Genomic DNA, 27,005 nt, shown 5'->3' on the forward strand with positions numbered 1-27,005 from the left:
CATGACTTCCCTAAGCCTCCATCTTCACAATTATAAAATAAGAAGTATAGTTCACCTCCAGGGTTGCTTTCAACTCAAAACATCTAGCATTCTATATTCACATTGCCTTAAGAATTATGAGAAGGTTGCCAAAGAGAGCTACCCCCAGGGAGCTAATGATAATGTCCTATGAACTAATTGGTAACAATCACTTTCTCTCTTAATACCCATAAAATCTCTAAATTTCTGACATTCAGTCTCAAAGGGAGTGTTTAATTGCATAAATTAACTCATTCCACTGCTGCCATTTTGCAAAAAAAATAGTAGCCAAAAAAAAAAAAACAACCCAAAGTGATTTAGTCAAAACCCAAAAGAGGGAAGCCTGGGTGGCTCAGCGGTTTAGCGCTTGCCTTCGGCCAAGGGCATGATCCTGGAGTCCCGGGATTGAATCCCACATCAGGCTCCCTGCATGGAGCCTGCTTCTCCCTCTGCCTGTGTCTCTGCCCGTCTCTGTCGCTCATGAATAAATAAATAAAATATTTAAAAAACAATAAACATATAAACCAAGTAATAATTTAGTTACCAAAAACGAAATGACATTTACCTGTTCTGGCAATGGGATATAACCTCTTTTCTCCAGGAAAGACCCAATATTTGATGAATTAGCATGAGCAATAAGATGCTCAGGAATTTGCTATAAAATGAAAGCAAATTAATCATGTTTATTAATGTTATGCTTTCATTCCAAAAAAGTAAAATTGTAATTCCTAAATTTCAAAAATAGCAATGCATTACTATTTTACTAGAATATTCTTTACACTAAATTCGATGCCTACACAAGTAGTTATGAAATCTGAGAATTCTCTACTATATAAATATCATAAAAGAGAATTTTTTACCATAACTGGTAGTATTACTGTTTTTAACAAGGCCCAAATCAGATCATGTTTAATTTTTTATCTTAAATACCATTCAACCCATAGACTTTATAAGAACTATGTCAAGGTATCAAGAGATACAAGATGAATTCAGAAATTATTAGTGAATCAATACCATATTCCAAGAACTACCAGCCTAATGCTCTATCAGCTTAATCAGAACATGAAATTCTGTAGTTTACCAAATTTTCAAGAAAGCCACTATTCATAGTAAAATATTTTAAGACCATTTGTGAGTCCACAGGTCTGAGAAGTGCACTATGAATTATCTGAGATCAACACTACTCACGATGGTCTTAAGGGATCCAAATGTGGTGATGGCCTGGCGCAGAGCAGTTGTGTCTGCTTCAAACAGTAGGATAGTCGAATCTTCAGGTTTGAGGGTCAAATTGCCCAGTCTGGAGAAAAAATAAACAATATCTGACTACTTTTAAGGAATAACTGTTTTAATCTAAAACAAAAGCCAGGGATCCCTGGGTGGCACAGCGGTTTAGCGCCTGCCTTTGGCCCAGGGCACGATCCTGGAGACCCAGGATCGAATCCCACATCGGGCTCCCGGTGCATGGAGCCTGCTTCTCCCTCTGCCTGTGTCTCTGCCTCTCTCTCTCTCTCTCTGTGACTATCATAAATAAATAAAAATTAATAAATAAATAAATAATAAATAAATAAATAAATAAATAAATAAATAAAACAAAAGCCAAATTGTGAATAATCTGAAATGACTGTACTTTTCTAAGGAACTCATCAAAGGTAGAGGACTTCATTATGAACCACCAGGTATAATATTAAGCATATACATAGACTTAGGATGATCTTATTACTGGAAAACTCAAGTTAAATCCAAGACATAAAAGGAGTTACAAAATTGACTTGTTTTTGTTTTTTTTTTTTTTAAAGAATTTTTATTTATTTATTCAGAGAGACAGAGAGAGAGAGGCAGAGACACAGGCAGAGGGAGAAGTAAGCTCCACGCAGGGAGCCTGATATGGGACTCGATCCCAAAATTGACTTGTTTTTAAAAATACATCAAAAGTCAAAACAAGTAAAAAGTATCTTTACCTCTCCAGGCACACAGACACTTGATTAGCTAGATCTTTGTTTTGGGTGCACTCCAGTTGATGAATAAGACAATTGAACTGGCCCAGTAACTGTAAGAAAAAAATGAAACTATCTAGCCACAAGGTTATTAAAGCACCAAATATATCCAAGTAAACAAACAATACTTGGTACTAAGCTTTTACCTGATCTATATTAATGGTACATTATAGGAAAGACATTCTCTGGAAAACCATACTCAAACCAATTATAGCCTTACAGCCACCTTACCCAGTAGAGCTGTTGGGCCTGCTGCTGAAGTGTCTCCTCTTTAAGCTGATAGATGAGATCTACCTGTTCATACAGCCACACCTCACGGCTTCGGAGGCATTCCAGATGACGGCTTATGCAGCTGTGAATCTGGGCTTTGACCTAGTAAACACATACCTATTAGCTTCACTACTGTTATAAGCCTAAAGAATGGTGAGTTTCTTTCTTTCTTTTTTTTTTTTTTTTTTAAGATTTTATTTATTTATTCATGAGAGACAAGGAGAGAGAGAAAGAAAGAGGCAGAGACATAGGCAGAGGGAGAAGCAGGCTCCATGCAGGGAGCCCGACGTGGGACTCGATCCGGGGTCTCCAGAATCACACACCCTGGGCTGCAGGCGGCGCCAAACCGCTGAGCCACCCGGGCTGCCCAAGAATGGTGAGTTTCTTAAACTTCTGAGGGTCACAAATCCTTTTGATTATCCAATCATATATATGGAACCTCTCTCCAGAAAAATACGTATCATATACTCAAAATTTTGCCTGTAATTTCGGGGTTGCAGGTCCCGGTAGCACACCCATGGAACCACCAAAGGCCCACAGACCCAGTTTAAGAATTTCAGCCACAAAAGCTCTAAATCCTCCTTCCATACCCCATCCATCCAAAGAGGAGCGGGTTTATTTGGGTGGCCTGAAATAATCAAGAAAAAAATAAAAAGGATATGTAATACTGATCCCCTAAGTTTTTCATAGAATTTGAAAACATATATAGTCTTACAAATTTGTCAGTGGAGTAAGATAGAAGTATTAACTTAATGGCTAGCTAGCCCTTGTCTCTTTTCTCACTCTATGAATGAGCAAGCCAGTTATATTAGGCCAATTAAATAAAGAGATGTGCCACTACATGTCAACAGCCAGAAGACCGGTGGGGCAGAGTTTAAGTAAACCTGTAAACTAAATGTTTCTGAAAGCAGAAGTAGTGATTCAAAAAAGAACAAAAATAAAAAATCCAAAGGAGAGTGCTCATTTCAGCAACATATATACTAAAAATCCAAAGGAGAGAAGTCAAAACACCTATAATTATCCATGAGAATCCGCATGAGAAACTATTTTAAAACAAAATTTTTCTATAATAAAGTTGTATTTCAAAATCATGTAATACTTGGTCTTCCCACTCACCAACAGAATATTAGGCCAAGGGAACAAAGAGATTTCATTTTGACTTGATTCAACAGATAAAGTGATTTACATTACATGCCACCAACAAAGCCATGCCACCACGAAGTTAAAAGCTGGTAGAGGCCATGATGCAGCACCATCCTTTATGCATCAAGGACACAGCTGAGCAGAATACTCATTCATTTTGTTATTTTTTTATTGATGGCAGTGCTTGGCACAGGGACCACAAAGAGGAGCAATTAAAAAATGCATGCTGAACTGAAATCTTTGAGGTGGCACAAGGTTTTCCAGACTCTTCTACCATCTGTTTAATTTCCTTTGGGAATCAAAGGCACCAACATTTCAGGCATACCAAACAAGACATGGGGTGTAACCTGGTTAGCACAGAGAAGCAAAGTCCTTAGCCATGCTCTAACCAGCCCTGTGCTAAAAACCCAGACAAGAGAAGAAAAAAGCGCACATCACACCTCTTGTAAGTTATCTTTAATTTGCTGTTCAGCCCGGAGAACTCCACCAATAGCAAGCTCCAAGTCCCTCCGTGCATCACAACACCTCAAAAGGGGTTCTCTATTACTGGAGCGGCCACTCTGGTCCTGTGAGGTACTCATTCTGCTCACTGTTCCTGTGAGAGGAAAAAAAGAAAAATCTAAATTGCACTGTAATTTCAACCAAAAACCACCTTTCAAACATGCCCCAAATGATCATTCCAATGAGCTCTCAATTACTAACTTACTTAGATCACTTCCAAAACAGGACCCGGCACATAGTGTACTCTTAATAAATACTGCTTCTTCTTCCCTGCCCACCACTACTGCATTCCTCCATACAATTCTATGCATCTACTTTAGTGATACTTTACATGTAAACAGATTATTCCTAAAAAACAAACAACCCACTAATTTTCCAGAACTGATAGGGCATATAGCCTCCAGAAAGTTAAAAGAACACTACAGTGTAAGTTTCTGTTTATGAAACACATGAAGTCATAGGGGGCATATGTTCTTGTTTTACAGATTTAGAGGTGAAGACTTAAAAGGTCTAGAAGGATCCATAATCACTCTGAAAAGCAGCTACAAACCAATAACTTGGTAAACAGTTTAGAACACTGTTTAGATCTAGCATTTACCTGGACTGGGAAATGGAAATTTTAAATTATTTTCTTTTAGGTAGAACTTTGTTTTTTTAAACTTAGGAAGAATTTAGGAATGGTTTCAGAGCTAGGAAGCTCTCAAGAGTGTAAATCTAACAAAATAATTTCATAGTATTCTAATATAAGGGAGATGCTCACAGACATTGGTGTGGGAAACTACAAAGTTTTCTAATAATCTTGGGCTTACAAGAGATAAGAAATAGAATTGGAAAGAACAGCACACAACCAATGATATACTGAGACTGAGAAGAATGTAAGAAAAACCATGAAACCAAGCTTGATAATAACTGTTGGAAGAGGGACATCTGGGTGGCTCAGTGGTTGAGCATCTGCTTTTGGCTCAGGTCATGATCCCAGAGTCGGAGTCGTGGGATCAAGTTCCATACGGGGCTCCCTGCAGAGAGCCTGCTTCTCCCTTGGCCTGTGTCTCTGTCTCTGTGTCTCTCAAAAATAAATAAAATATTTTTTAAAACACTAGAAGAAGTCTGGTGTCTATCTTGGATAGATCTAGAATCAGAGATGGTTTCTCAACATTTAGAAAAAAACAGTAATCAATGTAGCTCAGCATGTGTTCACATAGCCCTATGACACCAGAGTTATTTCCTTCTTGGACAGTTTTACTAAACTGGCCATTCAATGCAATCCTGTGGCCACAGTCTATCTGGATGCTCAACACATGATCTGTGACAAGGATATATCCTATCTTTGGGGATAAAGTGAATATGAGCTAAAAAGAAGTACAACTAAATGGAATCCGAAGATTATTTTTTACAAACAACTCAAAAAGTCACAGACTGGGGATCCCTGGGTGGCACAGCGGTTTGGCGCCTGCCTTTGGCCCAGGGCGCGATCCTGGAGACCCAGGATCAAATCCCACGTCGGGCTCCCGGTGCATGGAGCCTGCTTCTCCCTCTGCCTATGTCTCTGCCTCTCTCTCTCTCTGTGTGTGTGACTATCATAAATAAATAAATAAATAAATAAATAAATAAATAAATAAATAATTTTTTAAAAATTTAAAAAAAAAGTCACAGACTGAAGCCCATCTGTAAAGTTTTGAGGTATGTTTTCCCTAATTACTCACCTGTTTTCCCTAATTACATGGATAAAAACAGAAAGCAGATACGACAGTCACAGTTAACAAAGGACTTTGATAAAAACATTCTACATACCTGTAAAATGAAAATGTAAATGTTTAAAACTTGAATGGGGGATGACAAGGTGGAAGAGAATAAAGTGTATTTTAAAAGGATGAAGACTTAGTTGAAAGTAACCTCTATATGAGTTAGCACTGTGCTGGGTCTGAGAGAAAAATAACACCATTTGCATTTACAACATATAGCATATATGTATAGTATATACATATAGTATAGCATTTGTCATAGGACTAACCTGTTCCATGTCTATTAAACTAAATTTGAAATTTCTTTCTGAATAACACACTTTAGAATAGACATTTAGAAAAGGAAAAGGGACTTTAAAACCATGAAAAATTACTCCAGAAGGGAAGCTGTTTAGCCTAGATAAGAGAAGTCTCTGGGAGGACATGATTACAACAAGTAACCTATCAAAAGATTTGTTCAGGATCACCCAAAGAGGGTAGAGGAGGATTAACAGGAGACATCTGAGGCAGTATGTGAAAGAACTTCCTATCAGTTCTGGAGGCACCGACCTCCTCTGAGAAGCCAGCTTTTGGCTAAACAGCAGCCTAGCCAGTGTAGTGTGGAGAGTCCCCCAGATGGCTGACTCCTCCTCTGAGAGGACGCGAACTCTGGCCTAGACTGCATATTCAAGCCTAGGTTTAGGACCAGACAGCTAGCTAGAAGCTGGAAAGGAATAAAGGCGGTATCATCCTCACCCTCAAAAATAAAATGATGGGAGGAAGAAGCCTAACAGGCTCCACAGTGAGGAACTAGAGATCCTCTAGGAATCTTAAAGATTTGGGAAACTGTAATTTCTGTTATTTTGTTACGTCAGTCTGTTTCCCCATAATGACCTCTAGAAAGGAAAGGCCTCCTTAACTAAATTTGATAGGAATCCCTGTGGAAATTTTTCCTAACACATATGTTAACACTTGGTGCACTCTGTAGGAACTTTGAAAAATACCTGTACAACACAAGTGAAGTGTTGCCTTATACTTGAGAGCTGGAGTGTCACCTCATTACAAGTTGCTTCACTTTGCACTTAAAAGTTATACGTAGGGATCCCTGGGTGGCGCAGCGGTTTAGCGCCTGCCTTTGGCCCAGGGCGTGATCCTGGAGACCCGGGATCGAATCCCACGTCGGGCTCCCGGTGCATGGAGCCTGCTTCTCCCTCTGCCTGTGTCTCTGCCTCTCTCTCTCTGTGTGTGTGCCTATCATAAATAAAAAAATAAAAAAAAAAAAATTAAAAAAAAAAAAAAAGTTATACGTAAAGCATGTTTAGCTGTCTTTCTAATTATTAACCAACTTTCACCTATGCCAAGTTTCCCATTCTTAAGTCCTCACCATTTGTGTGGCATTCCACAATATCTGGCACAGTGTAAATGTAATCAATAAAATTAAATTAAAATGCACTTCACAATGTCAAACCCCAGAGCTCTAGATCACACAGGTGGCAAATTCAAATGCATATAAGTGCTGACTGTTATTATTAAATCCCTAAAGTAGGTCTTCTAAACTCAATCACAAGTACTATACAAACTGTCTAACAAGAACAATGGGCAGCCAGGGTGGCTCAGCGGTTTAGTGCCGCCTTCAGCCCAGGGCGTGATCCTGGAGACCCAGGATGAGTTCCGTGTGGGGCTTCCTGCATGGAGCCTGTTCCTCCCTGTGCCTGTATCTCTGCCTCTATCTCTCTCTGTGTGTCTCTCATGAATAAATAAATAAAGTCTTTAAAAAAAAAAAAAACTGTCTAACAAGAACAAAATATGGCAAAACTATACAAACTGGGTTTGCTCCTTATCAGCTATGGACAGAAGCAGGATGAGATTTAAGTTACAAAACTCATTTCCCCCATATTTATCACATTTTCAAATTAAAATAAGTGTTATCCTTCAAAACAGTAATCTTGTTAAGAATAAGGATCTTTAGAGCCCATCCGTTCAGCCACTAAGAAATCCTTTTTTTTTTTTTTTTTTAAAGACTTTGTTTATTTATTCATGAGAGACACACAGAGAGAGGCAGAGACACAGGCAGAGGGAGAAGCAGGCTCCATGCAGGGAGGCCGACGTGGGACTCGATCCCGGGTCTCCAGGACCATGCCCTGAGCCAAAGGCAGACGCTTAACCACTAAGCTACCCTCAACTGCTGAGCTACCGAGGCGTCCCAGAAATCCTGTTTCATTTCTTTATGATCAATCCCCGGATGCTTGTCTCTGCTGCCTTTGGCTGTGCCCCTTTGCCTCCCTGTGGGGCAGTGGAGGGGCAGTCAGCTTCTCTAGCCTAGATCCCAAGAAAGCAGTTATGCAAACACTTGCCTTTTTGTACTGCAGTGAGGAGGAAGCCCTCAGAACTAGAATTAAGAATCCACTATAGGAGTGAACTCAAATCACAATGAGGTGAAGCCTGACCTACCTTTATGAAATACCACGTCCAAAGAGACTTGTGGGAGGTAAATAGTTCACACAGCCATTTTCAACAATTTACCATTTATTTCAGGTTCCAGAGCCAGTGCAGCAAGCATGACAGTTAAGAGGTTACCCTGGAAGCGGGGGTGGGGGTGGGGTGAGCAGTGGCGAGGCGTTTAACAAATGGAGTTCTTCATCTGCCAACATAAAACCCATGGGCTGGTTGCTTACTTCTCTAAACCTCCACTTCCTCTGGAAACAAGAGACAGCGACAGTAGCTACAAATGGCTACAGAGAAGCTGAAGTGAGACATTATCAGCCTGCGGCACTTAATCCAACCCCTGCACTCTGCACTTTTTAACACTATTGTTAGGTTTAGTTGAGTTATTGGGACTTTAGGAACCATCACCCCTGGATTAGAGACAGCAGCACTGAAGCTAGAAAAGGCTTTGAAGTGAAGAGGCCTTGACTCAGAATCATTAGGCCATTTATCAATGCTATGACCTTGGGCCATTTGCCCTTTTAGAACCTAAACCCTAATTCCTAAATCAAGATAATACCCACCTTGCAGATTTAGGGGTAAGGATGTGGTACTTGTTTAACAGATAGTAGTTCCCTATCGAATCTTTCACTATACAATATAGCAAAAGGCAAACAGTTTTTATGGCAAAAACTCAATAGTCTAAACCCTGTACTTACCAAGTATGCACACTATTGTCTGGTTTCTTACCTGTAAAAGGACTGGACCAAATCAGCTCTAATTCCAAAATTCAAATCAATGAAAGACTATTTAAAAATGTCTTTTCCTCTTCATCTTTGTAATCCAAACCACTGCCCCCACCTTCAAAAGAAGACTGCTTAAATGTGTATCTTTTGAGACAAAGTAAAAAGTTTAAATGCTTCTGAAACTTCCCTACCTCTAGGATTCCTGTCCTAAATTTAGGGCAGGAGGAAGAAAGAGGGAGAGACACATGCACTCCTCAAATAAAGCTCCAGGAAAACCTAGAGCTTTCCCCAAAGAGGAGTTCTATAAACTATATATGCAATCTTTGCATAGTGTTTTACACAAATCTAGTTATGAAATCCAAAGATCATGAAACCAGAATTAAGTAACTAACCACAAATGAAGCTCTATCGTTATCGTGTGCTTTAACCATAAAATTTCGAAAAAGCTATAACCCTCTTGTGACCCACATAAAACCACAACTTAAAGTACAAAAATTTAGCCATCTCTTTAGTAGACTATTCTCATTTTATAGATAAAGCCACTAAGGCCCAGACAGTTTAAACCACTCATTTAAAGGGCCACAGCCATAACAGGTTTGAGTTTAGAACTAAGGTTTCTAAGGTCTAGTCCTGGATGCTCTCTGACCAGCTTGTTCTTCCTTTTTTTAGTGTATTATCACCCACAAATTACTTGTATTTGCCAATACTATAGTTTGAAATTAACATTCAAAAAAAAAATTCCAATGGAGTACTATTGGAATAATTTCCATTAAGATTCTGTGCATTTTCATAGTCCTCGATAAAGTAAGACAATTTCTTAGAATTTTCTTCCTTGGATAATGCTAACAAAATAAATAGTACCCGTGCATGTCAAGACAGTTTCAGAATAATCTAAACACTGCCAAATGCCAGTGCCAAGTACGAAGGACAAGAGCAAGAGTCCTGGATTCTGACCCCACATCTGTATCATAATCACGCAAAGTTCCATTTGTCTGTCTGAATGAAAGCTTAAACCATGTCAAGGCCTTTCAGGTTTCACTGTTTTGCCACCTTTCCCACCTGCCCCTTTCCAAAAAAAAAAAAAAAAAAAAAAAAGGTTTTCCACTTCTCAGTTATTTTCCTGGCTTCCAAGTCATTGCTAGAAGCCGATGTTCTAAAAAGCAACCCAAAGCATACATCTATGTTCTCTGGATTACTAAATTTGAAATATTGCCAATGTGGTTATCTTTGATGAGACATCTATTAGACTGTACAAATTTTCAGGAAAAAAAATGATAAAGTAATTAATATTCCACATCACCTTGAGACATTCCTTCACACGTTCTTTATTGTCAAAAAAAAAAAAAAAAAAAAGCTTATTTCACAATTCATTAACTCAAAGGCTATACATATCTTACCCTAGCCCCAAAACACTTTTAATTCCTTATCAACACAAGTATTTTTGAAATTCAGGATGATTCTCCATAATTTTTTTCACACCTCGCAATAAAGGCTAATACCTGAAGAGACTTAAAATACGATAACAATGAAATCACGGTATCATATTCTAAGATGAACACTTCAGAGTTTACTGCGCTATTTGTCTACCTTTACAGCACATCAACTTTCCGAAGCAGTAACTGCAAACTGACCACAAAATTCCCCACCTAATGCCAAATAAGACTTTTCTAGCTCAAAAGCAACGATGATTCATGCAACTTTCCAGGTCCCCAACACTTTGTAAGAGCACAGCTGCTCCACGAAGCCGCAGTCCGCAGGGCGAGCGCTCCGCACGCAGGCGCCAGCCCGGGCCGCAGCGCCCCTTCCCCAGCCCAGCGTGGCGAGCCGACTCCGAGCGCCCCTGCCGCGGTCCGGGGCTGCCCACGTACCTGCAGGCTGGGCCTGCGCCGCACGACCTCCTGGGCGCGCCGAAGACCGCTTTATCCCCAACTGGGCTGGCGAAGGTCCCCGAGCCCACGCGCCGCGCGCCCCCGCGCCCGCGTCTGGCGGCCCCGGCGGCCGGGAGCGCGCACGTCGGCGCCCGGGACGCTCGGGAGGTTCCGCCCACTCGGGCACCTCTCCCCTCCCCCCTCCCCGCCCCCCCGCCCCCCAGGAGCTCCCGCCCCGCCCTGCCGCTTGCCGAAGCCAGCTCCCGGAGCCCCCAGAAGCCAGGGCTCCCCTCCACCTCCCCTCGGCCCTTCTGCCCCAGCTCTTGGCCTCTATCCACCCTGTTCCGCGCCCCAAGTCGTCAAGACGGCTACGACTTCAGGGTTTTGCTGCTTATCACTACAGAGAAGTAACAACCGTGGGGCTTCTGAAGGCTTACCGCGTTATTCCTGGAATGTCCCTGCCGGGTAGTTTATGCCTCCTGAGATCACCACTGTCAGCCCCGCTGGGGTTCAGCCCTCGCCTCTTGTTCCAAGTGTCCATTATTACTGTCTCCAACTCAATTGTTGTCTCCAACAATTATATGTAAAATGTTTAGGGCAGTACCTGCCATATACAGTATTCCTATCTGATTATCGTGATCATGGTACAGTACATTTAGTTTGGTGCCCTTTTCTGCAAAATCACCCTTATTGCCTGCATATCCAATCAGGCCAGCAGACAAAATCTAGACAGCGCTAGTCATTGCCTTTCAATCAATTTTATTAATGTAAAATACTTGCTCTTGTCTATTCACAAACTATTTTTGTAAATAGTAAGAGTAAAGCAAAACCACACAACAAAAAGCAAAAGACACTCCAGGCCATCACCTCCAATTAAGCATCCCTCAGATTTCAGATGAATAGTCTGTGGAGGCGCCTGTCTTATCTATGCTGCACAAGGTTTCTGGGATCCCATTTCAGATAGTCATTACCAAACATTTCAGACAGTCACTACCAAAAGTTATGAGAAAACAATTTCTTCTCTATTGGATAACACATTTTGTAAAGATTTAAAAAAAAAAAAAAAACAACACAGGACATCCCGGGTGGCTCAGTGGTTTAGCGCCACCTTTGGCCCAGGGCGTCATCGTGGAGTCCTGGGATCGAGTCCCTGCATGGAGTCTGCTTCTCCCTCTACCTGTGCCTCTGCCTCTCTCTCTGTCTCTCATGAATAAAAAAAAAAATATTAAAAAACAAACAAACAAACAAACAGGGGCTCCTGGGTGGCTTAGTCAGTTAAGCCTGCCTTCTGCTTATGCCATGATCTCAGGGTCCTGGGATGGAGTCCCTCATTGGGCTCCCTGCTAGGCAGAAAGCCTGCTTCTCCCTCTCCACCCTGACCATGCTCTCTCTTGCTACCTCTGTTGCTATCTCTGTCTCTCTCAAATAAATAAAATCTAAAAAAAAAAAAAAAAAAAAAAGACATACTTCTAAATGATGGAAGTTTAAATTTTGTGGACTTTTGTACTTTAAACGGCTAGAAAAGAGGAATTTTCAGTCTATTAAAACATAACTGATGTCAAGAAGAACTTTCATCTTTAGGTGCCCCTACAAAATACTCACAATGTAAATAAATACAATAGAAACTGTGTTGACCATCACCTACATAACCAATTGTCTCTACGCCCTCTCTAAAAGATCCTGACCCACACCTCCACACACTAAATAATCCAGCTCTCCCTCACTTGAATTCCTGAGTTACTGAGAGTCAGTGTTTGTTCTATCAGCTTATTCCAGCTGTAGTTGTCACTACAATGATGTGATTTATTCCAAATTACGTAAAGACTGGAGGAAAAAATAATAAAAATCTAGAAGAATTCTACATTCAAACCACTTTGCATGCTCCTCTTTTCTCCCTTAGGCTTCATTATTTGCCCTTATATCTTTATGTTTACATTCTAAGGGGGATTTTACCTCTCTTCTGCTTCAAGATTTCTATGCTGTCTCAGAACGAGAACCATCCACTCCTAGTAGGTCATCTCATTTAAAGAGGATGTAAACTCCCCACTTGCCTGTAGGATAAAGTCCAAATTTCTTATAAAAGGAATAAAGTTCTCTATTTTCTCACTCCAACATGATTTTCCTGCCATCTCCTCAGAGCAGCCCCCACACTGTAACCTGCTACACAGCTCTTCCATTCACAGCCTAGGCTGGTTTACCTGTCCAGCTTGGCTCTCCCAGTTCTCGCTGCCAGCAATACCAGTTCCCTTCTCCTTACCTGTCCACTTTTCTAACTATGCTCAAGTCACCACCACTATGAAGACTTTCTGGCCAAGCACCCCTCTCCTCAATAGTTTTGGCCAACAGAGTTTGCTGCTCCTTCCTCTGGACCCACTCTAATCTATACAGGTTTCCAGCGTGAGACCTGTAACATGTTACTCTAATTACACAGTACATGTCTGCCTCCTTAGCTTGAGATTCTCAAGAGAAGGTACAATGACTTATTTGGCTTTGTACACTCTAATGCTGAACAGAGTCTGGTAAGGGTATTTTGGCTTACCAAACCCCTTCACACTCTACGTGCTCTATTGAATTGACAAAGAATGGTGTCCCTAAAGTTGTGCAATGCTGTAACCCTAAATTCAACAGAGACTTAATGTGTATGTTTGAGAAATGAATAAATGATAAACAGACGTTCAAGTTCAGACTAGCCACGATAAGAATAGTATAGTTCTTCTTTAAACATAGATAATCAACTTGATGTCACAGTAAGGCCTGCATTCAGGATGGTTTTTCAGAGGTGGAAATGTTTCTAGTGTTACTATTTTTAGTTTTCTTTCAAACAAGACAAAACTGGCAAGGGTACTGCCACTGAAACCATGATCCCAGGACAGGCACTGAGACAAAGCATCTTTCCTCAGGCAAACCCGTCAAAGTTTAGCTATGCAGATTCACAAACATCAGGAAGTCTGTAAGTTAAAGAGGAAATATTAACTTATCTACAGCCAACTCAGGATTTTTTTTCCTTCAGATTTGCAGTACCACAGAAATTCTAGCTGACATCACAAAAGATTGGTAGGCTTTCAGAACTGGGACTCTGTCCTATTTTCAACTTGAAACTTCTGGTCATAATACAGTAAATGATAGGAAAACATACTGCTTATCTACCATCCCAGTGATAATACTATTTTAGAGGATCCCTGGGTGGCTTAGTGGTTTAGCGCCTGCCTTCGGCCCAGGGCGTGATCCTGGAGTCCCAGGATCGAGTCCCACATTGGGCTCCCTGCATGGAACCTGCTTCTCCCTCTGCCTGTGTCTCTGCCTCTCTCTCTCTGTGTGCCTCTCATGAATAAATAAATAAATAAAATCTTTTTTAAAAAATACTATTTTATCTCTGATTTTATAGTAAGTATCTTACGGTTTTTCCCATAGGAAGTGAACAAGTAATATAATATTATCCCTTCTCTAAAGCCTGGGGTACTAGCAATAATGCTAAAATTAAATTCAAAATATACCTTAGATTATGTTCTTATGAAATCAGTAATTGTCCTAGTATTAAAAGACTTAACTTCTTATCTATGATCAAACTGACAATCAAAAACTTTTTAACCTATTATTCATTCCTACACTGAACCAAATTGTCACATTTGTAGAGCACTGTAGGAAAGGCTGGATAAGAGGAATAGTGAGGCTCAAAAGGGTTCCCAAACATTTTTCCAGCACCAGAGAGGAACATCTTGATTCCACTGAATAATTAAGCCAGGTAAAATCAGGGAGGATGACTTGGGATAAGTATGGTTAACAGAATTAGACTGAATCATTCACATCAGGAGCAAAAAGAGCACCCTCAAAATGACTATTTTATGGGTGCCTGGGTGGCTCAGTCAGTTAAGCATCTGCCTTCAGGTCAGGTCATGATCCCAGGGTCCTGGGATGGAGCCCCATGTCTTTGGGCTCAGCGGGAAGCCTGCTTCTTCCTCTTCCCTCTGCCCCTCCCCCGCCGCTTGTGCTCCTATTCTGTCAAATAAATAAATAAAATCTTTTTTTAAAAAAGGTGAAACATTGTTCAAAAAAAATAACTATTTTATTCACTTGCCTGTGAATCTACCTAATTCAAAGAGGGTGAATACCATGTCAGGCTCTGAGGTATTGTAGGTTAGGTGGGATATTTATAAGTTATGATTGAATGTTATAATTTAATAAGCAAAGACAAGCTGAGAACTATATGGCAGCTCCTCCAACAAGCATACTATTTAAAAACACTATTTAAAGCTACTCACCAGAAGAAAAGTACTCAACTTTGCCCCCATATGAGCCTAGGCCACTCAACTTGTCTGTGTGCTATATGTTGAAACAAAGTATCAAGACATATCCATAATGAAAACAAAGCCAAAAGGAAAGTTGTGGACAAGTCTTTATTCTCTGAGGCTCAATATACTTCCTTTGAAAAAGTCCAAGATTGATAGTTTTTTAATTTATTATGTTAATTCTAGTATAGTTAACATATGGTGTTATGTTAGTTTCCAGTGTACAATATGATTTAACAATTCCATATATTACCTAGTGTTCATTATGATAAGTATACTCTTAGTCTCCCAAAAATTAATATATGTAAAGCACTGAGAATAATTCCTGACACATAGTAAGAGGTATATCCCCCATTATCCAAAAGTAGAGCATTTCTATGAGGATTTCTGATTACCTGACGATCTATCTTTCTAACAGATGCACAAAATACATTGAGATAAAGCACTAATCCTCAGAAACACAGTTCAAAGCTATGGTGGCTTGATGTTGAGATGCTAAGTGTAGCTTCCAGGGAAGGACCTTGGTGGAGCCACTCTAGCTGCTGGGGTGCATAATGCCTCTAATAATGACTCACTGCAAAACAAATGCTGAACACCACTTTTGCTTTTTGCCCTTTTTTGTAAAAGTAAAAATCCTCTTTGGAAACAGATACAAATGCAGGTCTTTCATAAAAGTAAAGTGACGTAACAAAAGCTTTAAAAAAGCAGGAGGGGGGCGTTTGGGTGGCTCAGTTGGTTAAACATCTGCCTTTGGCTCAGGTCATGATCCCAGGGTCCTGGGATGGAGCCTCATGTCAGGCTCCCTCCTCAGTGGGGAGCCTCCTTCTTCCTCTCCCTCTGCTGCTCCCCCTGCTGGTGCTCTCTCTCTCTCTCTCTCTCAAAGAAATAAATTAAATCTTTAAAAAAAAAAAAAAAAAAAAGCAGTGGATACGTGTAGCTATTTTTAATAAAAACCTTTTAGAAAAAGCAGTGGATACATGTAGCTATTTTTACTACTTTTGGTCAGATAATGGGTACCATAATAAAGGAAGACATTTTATTACGTAGCTCATCAATTTAATAAGTCACCATTATCTCTCCCAGTTTCCTGACTGCTGCCCACTCCTCCCTCCTCACCTACTCTTTCTTCTCTTTGCTTGCTCAGTTCAGTCACAATTGTCTCCTTGTGGCTCCTACAGCATTCCAAGGATGCTTCTACCTCAGGGCCCTTGCACTCTCCTCCAGATATGCTTATGCCCACTTGTTCACTTGCTTAGAGTGTCTTTTCAGTGAAGCCATTCCTCACAATCCTATACAAAATAAATCTTCCTTCCACAAACTCCCCCTTAATATATTTTATTTTTCTCCATAGTACTTATCACCATCTGACATGTAGAAACCATTTATTTTCTGAACCCACTTCAGAAAACACACTAGAAAGTAAGTTCCCCAGAGGAAGGAACTTTGTCATTTTGTTCACTGTTATATAGTAGATGTTCCATAAATATTTGTTGAATGAATTCAACAAATATTTAATGTATCTATGTGCCAAGGGCTTTTTTTTTTTTTTACACATTATTTCATTTTAGTCTCCCAAACATTTAAAGATTTTATTTATTCATTCATGAGACACACACAGAGAGAGGTAGAGACATAGGCAGAGGGAGAAGCAGGCTCCCCATGGGGAGCCTGATGTGATACTCCATCCCAGGACCCCAGGATCACCACCTGAGCCAAAGGCAGATGCTCAACCACTGAGCCACCCAAGTGCCCCCAAACATTGATTTTTTTTTAAAGATTTTATTTATTGGGCAGCCCTGGTGGCACAGCAGTTTAGCACCGCAGCCCGGGGTGTGATCCTGGAGACCTGGGATCGAGTCCCACATCGGGGTCCCTGCATGGAGCCTGCTTCTTCCTCTGCCTGTGTCTCTGCCTCTGTCTCTCTGAATAAATAAATAAATAAATCTTTAAAAAAAGATTTTATTTATTTATGAGAGTGCGTGCACACAGAGGGAGAGGAAGAAGCAGACTCCTTGCTAAGCAGGGAGCCCAATGCAGGGCTAGATCCCAGGACCCTGAGATGAGGAGTCGAAAGATGACCTGAGCTGAAGGCAGATGCTTAACCAACTGAGCCACCCAGGCGTTCCCCCCGCCCCCCCCCACCTCAAACATTTAAAGTACATATTATCACCACAATTTAAAAAATAAAGAACCTAACGCCTGATGAAGTTAAATATATATTACCTATAATCACAGGCTTCCAAGTAGCGGGGTCAAGATTTAATCCCAGGTCTGAGTCTAAAGTCCTTAGCCACATAAGTTAAAGGGATCACTTGGGTACTAAGATTTTACGTATTCATTCAACAAATATTTATAGAGTTCCTATGCTGACACATACTTATGATAGTCCCTGAGGGCACAACAATGAATTGCTACCTGGAGAATCTGTGCCATTGATTCACCAAAAATTCAGCAGAAAATAGTAATTCTTTGAAATACGACATTGAGAGTCAAAAATCCATCAGCAGCAATGACTGGCTCTCAGTGTTTTCCAGTATGCTAACCCTTACTCTAGTAGGGAAATTATTATGAAACAGTAGCCAAGAGGCTTTCAGATGGGCGTAGGGATGTATAAGAATATCCTGCAGTTTTCTAAAGCTCCCCCCCCCCCCCCACAGGTTCCTGAAATTCTGGCACAGCTCAGCTGATTTTAAAAAATGGGGTGAGGGGGCAGGTCCTATGTAATTCTAAAATAAGACATTTTCTTCCCCTCTGAGAATCACATTTTCCTTCCCTTACATAGCTCACCGTGCTTTGGCACTTCTGAAATGCCTGTTTGCCCAACAGTAAGAATGTAATTGTAGAGGTTTATTCAGACACAAAATATCATGAAACTTTAGACCCTATAGGATTTTCCCTAAGGACCCAAGGCTAAAAGTCCCATAGAAAAGGGGGAAGGAGAAATAAAATGCAAGGAATATTACTGGGCTAGAGCTTACATGTATTATCTCACTTATCTGAACAAACAGGCAAGCTAGCAAACATTCCAAAGAGCAAGCCAAGTAACTTCCCTAAGCCACACGGTCCATCCACCACACCCACCTCCACGGCAGCACCTGGGTAAGTTCCTCAAGGGTCCGATAGTCTTTACAGCTCAGACGCGGCACGTAGGACCCCAGTACAGGGACGAGCCCATCAGGATGACCGGTCTCGTCCTCACCCCAGGAGATAATTCAAGAGTCCTCACAGCCACATTTCCAAATCAACAAATGGGCGGTGGAAAACTAAATCTACCCAAGAGAGTCGCGCTGTGGTGAACCTTACCCTGACCTGACTAGAAAACACTGGAAAATGGGGGGGGGGGGGGGGGGGCTGCTTTTTCCATCTGACAGACTCTGCGGCCTGCCCGCTGTCATTCCTGACCGCGTCATCCCGTGTGTCACACGGCGGGCGCCTGAGGCCCTGGCGACGAGCAAGCAGAGCCCTGCGGCCGTCACTCCCGGGGTCGGGAGACGGAGACGGAGACGGCGGCGGGCGGCGGGGGGCGGGCGGCGGGCCGAGGGCCGCGGAGGGGACCGGCCCAGGCGGCCAACAGCCAGGAAAGGGTGACCCGGGCCGGACAGGTCGAGGGAGACGCCGGCGGGAAGGGCAGACCTAGGCTGGGCGGGCCAGCGGCCACGGCGCCCCGGGCCACCCGCGACCCGCAGGCAGGAGGACCCAGCGAGCCACCGCGGGGCTTACCAGCTCCGAGGGCCGCGCCGGGCGAAGCGAGCGGGAGCTTCCTCGGGGAGAGGCCCGCAGGGTCAAGCAGAGGGCCGAAAGGAAGAGTTCTCGCGAGAGCGCCGCCTTCCTCCCACGCCTCACGCCACACATCTGACAGTCTCGCGAGACCTCGGCTCGGGTCAGCCCGCAGCCCTCGCCCGCGCCCGCGCCCGCGCCCTGTCCGCCTCCCCCGAGTCGCTCACGTTAAGTAAAGCAAGTTTGTTGAAGGCAGACTCCGCCGAGGATTCGCTCTGTGCTCCGTGATGGTCTCACAAATGTCCTCGTAAACAGATTTTAGCTTTAATGTACACATGCAAAAATAGACGTCAGAAGACGCAAAAGGGCAAATCCTGTGTGAATCCAATTACATAAGGTCGCTGGAATAAGTCAGATTCATAGAAGCAGAAGACACAACAGTAGGGCGCCCGGGTGGCTCGGCTGGTCCGGCCTCCGCCTTGGGCTGCGGCCAAGGTCCTGGAGTCGAGGGTGGAGCCCCCAGGCGGGCACTTGCTCTGGGGCAGTCGGCTCCTCCCTTTGCCCTTCATCCAGCTCTTGCTCTCTCTCTCTCTCTCTCTCTCTCTCTCTCAAATATATAAATAAAATATTGTTTTTTTAAAAAAGGAATAAAAAGAGAACACAAGGTGCTTTCCACAGGCTGGGGGGAGGAGTAATTGTATGATTACGGACTTTGAGGTTAAGATGATGGAAAGTTATGGAGATGGATGTAGTGATGACTGTACAACAGTGTGAATATTTGTAATTCCACTCAACTGTAAACTTAAAAAAGTGGTTAAAGTGGTAGCTTTTACAACCTGGATATTTTGCTACAGTTTTTTAAATTTTAGCGAATTTAGAGGTCAGAGTCCAGATTCCAAGCCCCATCATGATTCCAAAGCATGCGTTCATTTGCACCACATCATACCACTTGCCACACCCCACAGCTCTGTACTTCTCAAAATTTGCCCCGTGTGGCATTACCCACATTAGAACATTGTTGTTTATTTGTGATCAGATATTAATATAGGAATCTTAATGTCTCAGTTTTGACAGAGGTCCCCAGTACTCAGCTATCTGCTCTCCATATTTCCCGCAAGGTGAAAGACCATCTAAGTAGGTCCCACCAAAGAGTGACAAGGAGCAAGGCAATCTCAGGAAAAAGCAATGGGAAATGTGAGTTCAAATGCAGAAGCTAAAAGGCAGTCATAGCCTGTATTGGAAGGTGAGCTGTGGAGAAGGAGGAGCAGCAGGGCATGTTGGAGAAGCCCACAAAAACCCGAAGGGGAAGAAAATCACTCTAAACACTGCCACTAGCCAAGGAAGCCAACCAAGCCTGTACCTGACCCTTAATTATCTTGTCCTCCACTGCAATTCAGTTGTAGACTCTAGATTGACACTTTTTTTTGTAACTAAAGATGACCAAAACACTTTTTAATTATCTTCGGACCAAAAACACCAAAAGACTTGCCTAGATTGCTCAACTAGTCCACATAGTATGTTTAAACAGGTAGAGTTCAAGGGCAGAGGAAAAATAAAGCTCTTCACTGATTGCCCACAAATTGTTCAACAAAGGACTATTTGCTTGTGATCTGTCACGTACACACGCAACTCTAAACTGGTCAGGACTGCCAGACCTTACTTCTCTGGTTCATGGCTTAGCCCCAGGCCCAGAACATTACCTGGTCCAGGCACTCAGTAGAGACCTGGAGTGAACAAATGTTCTCTAACACAGAAACAGCAACAGGTAATCAACATTGTTACCGTTTTAAGTTCCTAAGTTTTGAGGTGATCTGTATGCTGCAAAAGATATTAGAATCCTGCACCCAAGCCATTTCCATTTACCAGACAGAGTCCGCGGCCTTTTAATACCCCCATCAGGTTGTGTGTGATCTTGGAGGCGCTTTTCCCAGGCTGTCCTGCTCTAAACTGCTCTAACCTTAGGGTGCCTAGCAGGCTCAGTTGATAGAACATGGGACTCTTGATCTTGGGGTCATGATTTCAAGCCTCACATTGGGCCTAGAGCTTACTTTAAAAACAAATAACAACAACAACAACAACAACAAAAAAAAAAAAACCCCTGCCCTAACCTCAAGAAAACACAAAGGTGTGTGTGGGACACAGTGCTCTCTAAAGAAGACGAAGGAAGAGTAAACATGGAAACCTCAAAGAATTGGGATCCCTGGGTGGCTCAGCAGTTGAGCAACTGCCTTCAGCCCAGGACATGATCCCGGAGTCCCAGGATCAAGTCCCACATTGGGCTCCCTGCATGGAGCCTGCTTCTCCCTCTGCCTGTGTCTCCGCCTCTCTCTCATTCTATCATAAATAAACAAAATCCTTAAAAAAAAAAAAAAAGAAAAAGAAAGAAAGAAAGAAAGAAAGAAAGAAAGAAAGAAAGAAAGAAAAAGAAAACCTCAAAGAAAAAGAGGGATCTGATTTTATCTTGAAGACACATGTATTTTTTGGATTGTTCACCAGATAGCTGGACAGCAGGGCACCAGACTGCAGACATATCAAAAGTGACATAAGCAGCAGTGGTCCCTAAGTAGGAGACATATAATGATCTCTTGTAGTATATACTATAAAAACATTATAACTTTTATTCATTTTTTTTGTCTCCTTTCAGTGTTTGCATGCTTTGTAATACACACATAATTTATAAACTAATGTATAATAATTGATAAACTAAAAGCATACAGAGATTCAAGTGTTTGCTCAAAAACTTTTTTACTGTTAGGTAGGGTTACACAATCATAGATTGTCAGAGGCCAAAGAAAAACAAGACCTGGCCTGGGGCAACTTGGGCCCTCTCAGGCTGGGAGCCCTAGGCCCACCACCAGCACATTACATTATCCATTCAACTGACAATACAGGTCCTTTCTGGGTCACTCTGCCACCACTTTATAGCTGCAGGTCTCCTTGTTGAGGATTGTCTGGCACTTGGTTTTTGTCATAATATAGGGGTGTAGCAGGGCTGTCACTGAGACAAGAACAAGGCCTATTCAAAGGGATAGGATGCCCATCCTCTCCAGGACTAGCTCTATGAAGCTCTATGATGGAAGCAGCCCATCCTCCAACTCTCTAGGATGCCCCTCACCAACTTAAGGCCATTCTTTGGCAACACCAAAGTGCCACCTTCAGGAACATAGACCTGAACACATGGAACCTGAACTATCAGCATGTAGGCCATCCCTGGCATCATTCCTAAATTCCATCCTGCCCTGCATGCACAGAAAGATAACAGTAGGTTCTGACAGGCCCAGAAGCAGATCTGGGCTCCTGTCGGGCCAGGAAACTTGTTCCAGCCTGATTCTTCTTTTTTTTTTTTTTTAATTTTTATTTATTTATGAGAGAGAGAGAGAGAGAGAGAGAGAGAGAGAGAGAGAGAGACAGGCTCCATGCACCGGAAACCCAACGTGGGATTCGATCCTGGGTCTCCAGGATCGTGCCCTGGGCCAAAGGCAGGCGCTAAACCGCTGCGCCACCCAGGGATCCCAGCCTGATTCTTCTTGCTCTCCCTACTTGGGATGTGCCATCAGTAGTGCTGCTTGAAGATAGGAAAGGAACTGTTGTTCCATCCCTGGCGTGGAGGCTAGTTAGATAGGAGATGGCTTGGCCAACAGATAAAAAGACTCACTCCAGGTGGGGATTATGGAGCTCAGAAAGAATCTCTGTGATACCAGAGAGAGAACCAGTTCCGAACTCAGGTTCGACTGCTTGCTGCTCTAAAATCAACACTTAAGAAACAAGTGATGGTGGGAAAGGTTGCTTTATTCAGGAAACTGGCAACCTGGGAAGATGGTGGACTGATGTCCCAAAGACCATCTTCCCCATTGAGATGACACCAGAGGGAACCCTGGAAGAGGGTTGTATGGCATAGCTACAGTGATGTGGCACTGACCAGGGTGGGAGAGTGCCAACTCTGGGGGACATGGATGTCTTCATTCTTTGGAAATGCACTCTTATGTCAGAAGAGAAACACTTTACTAGCCCTTAATCTGGTCCACTCCAGAGCCACACTGACATTTTATACAAAGACAGTGTCAAATTTCTAGAACCCCAAAATCAAGGTTCAACTCTAACATGTGGTGGCCCAACCAAGGCAATGCCTGGAAACCTGCTTCAGCCAGCCAGCCAGCCAGCCAGCCAGCCAGTCTCCCAATCCAATATCCCTCTTGTTCCATTAAGCACTTAGCATGGGGAACACTCAATAAATATATTTGGAATTTTCCAGACACTTAAAATCTGTAGCACTTGGGTGTTTAAGTCAAGTGCTCATTCCTCTAGTCACTGATAGTGTCTTAAGTCTCTCTGAGGCACTTGTTAAAACTCAGATTCCTTTGCCCCTGTAGATTCTGATTTAGTAGGTTCTGGGATAGGCCCCAGAAATTTGTATTTCATCAAAATTCCCAGCTGAGTCTGTGATCAGGCAAATTTGGGAAACACTACGTATGCCAATGCTTCTGTCATTAGAGCAGCTCCTGTTCTTGCAAACACTATATGGGCCAAGGCTGGCTTGAAGACATCAGATGGACTGTGGGGGAGGGGTGCACAGAGTGGCTCTTATGGACATAGTTGCTAAGGAAACAGGACAATTAGGGCCACAGTTTGGGTACTCTCTGTTTTATCACCCCAACCACTAGACTTTTGGCGTCCACAGTAATCCAGCAGAATACACCTACACAACCTTTGTGCTAACTTGAGTTAAACTGAGCAGTGAAGCAACATGGAGTTTAGAGTGTAAAGCACACTACAGATCTGCACCTTCACATCCAATCCCTTTGCTATGCTCACAGCCACTCCTGTTCTCGCAAATGGCTACAAGCCAAGGCTGAAGTGACACTGGCTAACTTATACAATACCTTCAGATGATTGGTTATTATTTCCTACACTGAGCAACTCATGTGGATGTAGGTATTTAGTAATAAAATATTTATCAAGTTCCAAAACCTACTTAAAGGAAATAAGCCTGGGGTGGAAGTAACCTAAATGTATGGAACATAATTCAGCCTTAAAAAGGAAGGAAATTCTGAGACATTCTACAACACGGATGATCCCTGAGGACATTATATTGAAATAAGTCAGTCACAAAAAGACAAATACTGTACAATAGCACTTATAGGATGTACCTAAGGTTATCAAATTCATAGACACAGAGTAGAATGGGGGTTGCCAGGGATGGGGTGGAGAAAAGAACAGATAGTTGTTTAATGAGTGTGGAGTTTCAGTTTGGGAAGATGAAAAAGTTCTGGAGATGGTTACACAGAAATATGAATGTACTTTAATGCCACTGAATTTCACACCTAAAAATGGTTAAAATAATAAATTTTATGTTTTATATATTTTACAGTAAAAGCAAGCAAGCAAGCAAGCAACCTTTGAAAAACTAAATCCCCTTTGGGATGGAAATTTCAAAGAAGGGAGTAGCTATTCCTCAGAGAGCAGCCCAACAGAACTGAATCCCCTGTTTGCCCTACTGGCTCGAGACTTCCTTGTTGCAACACTTAATTCCATCTTGGTCACAAAAACGCTCCTCACCAATCTTGGTTTTCCACTTTGAGTTTAGCAAGTGTGTGACTCCATCAAGATCCTTGCCTTCTAAAATAATACATGTAGGGATCCCTGGGTGGTGCAGCGGTTTGGCGCCTGCCTTTGGCCCAGGGCGCGATCCTGGAGACCCGGGATCGAATCCCACGTCGGGCTCCCGGTGCATGGAGCCTGCTTCTCCCTCTGCCTGTGTCTCTGCCTCTCTCTCTCTCTCTGTGACTATCATAAATAAATAAATTTAAAAAAATAAAAATAAAATAAATAAATAAAATAAAATAATACATGTAGCATTGTGACAACGTCATTGGAGTCCCCAAGGCGTGCAACATGGGCCAGCCATTGCCATCTGCACCTCTCTCAGAGAGGGACAATCTCATCAATATTAAGGGCGTCTAAGAAAAGTGCTTCTGAGTCCATGCACAGCTAAATTCCAGTACTCCCAACTGATCATATTTTCTTACAGCAAGCTTAAATCCTTCCAAATTTTATTTAAGAACAGATGTTTCAAGAAAAAATAAGGCCTTCCTCTTTAATCAGATAGCTGTTGTGAGCCTAAGGGTACCTGGGGCCAAGGGTTTTGTTTGTTTGTTTGTTTGTTTGTTTTCTGTTGGATTATCTCCAGGTAAATGCTCCATTTCTCTTTTTTGGTTCTGAACCCCAAATGTACGTGTAAAACATCTCAAGTATTTTTAAATTTACACCTAGGTCCCACCTCAGAACAATGCAATCAGAATCTCTGAACACAGGGTCGAGCTTGCCATAGTTTTAGAAAACTCTGCAAGTGATTTAAATGTTCAACTAAGGTTGAGAGCCACTGCTTTAGATCCTTGGTGATCCAAGTGTGCTTGAAGAACTAGCAGCATCAGTACTACCTGAGGCCGTATTAGGCAGGGTGACTCTTACTCCCATTCCAGGCCCACAGAATCAGACCTGTATTTTATTTTACTTTTTAAGATTTATTTATTTATTCATGAGAGAGACAGAGAGAGGCAGAGACAGAGACAGTCCCACTGCAGGGAGCCTGCTGTGGGACTCGATCCCAGAACTCTGGGATCACGCCCTGAGCTGAAGGCAGACGCTTAACCGCTGAGCCACCCAGGCATCCCAGAATCTGTATTTTAATAAGATTCCCAGAGGGTCTGCATGCACATTAAAGTTTGTGAAGTACAGCTTTGGAACAATTGATGGTTTTCAACCTTGGCTGTATGTAGGAGTTGTTCAAGAAACTTTTAAGCTGTGTAGTTCCTACCCTGGAGATTCTGATTTACCTGGTCTAGGATGGGACCTAAGCATTGCTAAGTTTCAAAAACCCTCCACGAAATTCTCAAATAGCTAGGGTTGAGAACTACTGCCTTATATAAATGGCATATTAAAGTTCCTCACTTTATTCCATTTATATATTTGCCCTAGCCCTCCTTCTCATCTAGATTCAAAGGCCTTCATCCACCAATAGGCTGCAATAATATAATACATTGAGGAGCCAGGACCTACCATTAGATAAATCACATGGAGTGTTCTTATTAGGTATAGCATTGAGCATTGCATAAAGACACAAAGGTGGTCAAAACCCTGAGGCTGCCAGAACATTATGTAATGTAAAGCAGGATCCGAAAGGAGAACCAATGAATTCAGATGTAATTACTGAGTAAAGTCCTATAGCAGGATCTCTGCTGGCTTCTGGTAGATAGTTTAAAGATGGAGCTTTGGGGCGTGTGGGTGGCTCAGTCAGTTAAGCATCTGCCTTCAGCTGGGGTCATGATCCCAGGGTCCTGGGATTGAGCCCCATGTTGGGCTCCCTGCTCAGTAGGGAGCCTAGTTCTCCCTCTCTTCCCCACTCCTGTTCCCTCTCACTATCTCTGTCTCTCTCTCTCTCAAATAAATAAATACAATCTTTTAAAAAAATAAAATAAAGATGGGGCTTCTACCATCAGGTAATCTAGCAAAGTAGCAAGACATACACCATAACGCTTAGTAAATTGCAAAGAGTGGGCAGCCCTGGTTGTCCAGTGGTTTAGTGCCGCCTTCCGCCCAGGGTGTGATCCTGGAGACCCGGGATCCAGACCTGGGATCCAGACCCGGGATCAAGACTTGCGTTGGGCTCCCCGCAGGGAGTCTGCTTCTCCCTCTGCCTGTGTCTCTGCCCCTCTCTCTCTCTGTGTCTCTCATGAATGAATAAATAAAATCTTAAAAAAAAAAAAAAGTTGCAGAGAGAGCTAAATGTGAGTCCCAAGTCATAGAGCAATGAGTGTGCTATTTTATTACAAAGGAAGTTCAAGAAACCCTTGTGGAGGGATCCCTGGGTGGCGCAGCAGTTTGGCGCCTGCCTTTGGCCCAGGGCGCGATCCTGGAGACCCAGGATCGAATCCCACATCAGGCTCCCGGTGCATGGAGCCTGCTTCTCCCTCTGCCTATGTCTCTGCCTCTCTCTCTCTCTCTCTCTCTCTGTGACTATCATAAAGAAAGAAAGAAAGAAAGAAAGAAAGAAAGAAAGAAAGAAAGAAAGAAAGAAAGAAAGGAAAGAAAGAAAGAAACCCTTGTGGATAGGTGATTTTTAGCTGCTTTTTCAGAGCATGTATAATTCAAAGGACAGAAATGAGGCAGTAAAGGGACTTTCAGGAAGATAATAAAACACTGATAAAGATACAGACACACAAAAAAACACAATAGGAGACTTGATGAGGCAACTGGGTTAGTCCAAATTCTCAGACCACAAGGCTAAGAACCTTGTTTCCAGATGACTTGGCATCTTGAG

At 42.5% G+C, this 27,005-nt stretch overlaps 1 protein-coding gene across 10 annotated transcripts in view; it reads right to left on the reverse strand.

Moving 5' to 3' along the window:
- Positions 1–27,005, reverse strand: part of NCOA4 (nuclear receptor coactivator 4) — a 66,262-nt gene that overhangs the window by 4,812 nt on the left and 34,445 nt on the right. For 4 of the 10 annotated variants that reach the window (XM_049103361.1, XM_025466384.3, XM_049103360.1 and 1 more), the window contains 5 exons: positions 3,866–4,020; positions 2,244–2,384; positions 1,977–2,065; positions 1,207–1,315; positions 584–673 (listed from right to left, as the gene is read on the reverse strand). In XM_049103361.1, the coding sequence (XP_048959318.1) occupies positions 584–673; positions 1,207–1,315; positions 1,977–2,065; positions 2,244–2,384; positions 3,866–4,020 (584 nt within the window). Of the gene's footprint in view, positions 1–583; positions 674–1,206; positions 1,316–1,976; positions 2,066–2,243; positions 2,385–3,865; positions 4,045–6,722; positions 6,899–10,685; positions 10,822–18,691; positions 18,850–27,005 lie in introns of those variants that run through there. The other 6 variants (XM_035707902.2, XM_025466386.3, XM_025466387.3 and 3 more) reach the window with 5 other exon arrangements.

Source organism: Canis lupus, chromosome 28 (genome assembly GCF_003254725.2).
Source record: "Canis lupus dingo isolate Sandy chromosome 28, ASM325472v2, whole genome shotgun sequence".
In the NCBI taxonomy this organism is placed as follows: Eukaryota; Metazoa; Chordata; class Mammalia; order Carnivora; family Canidae; genus Canis; species Canis lupus.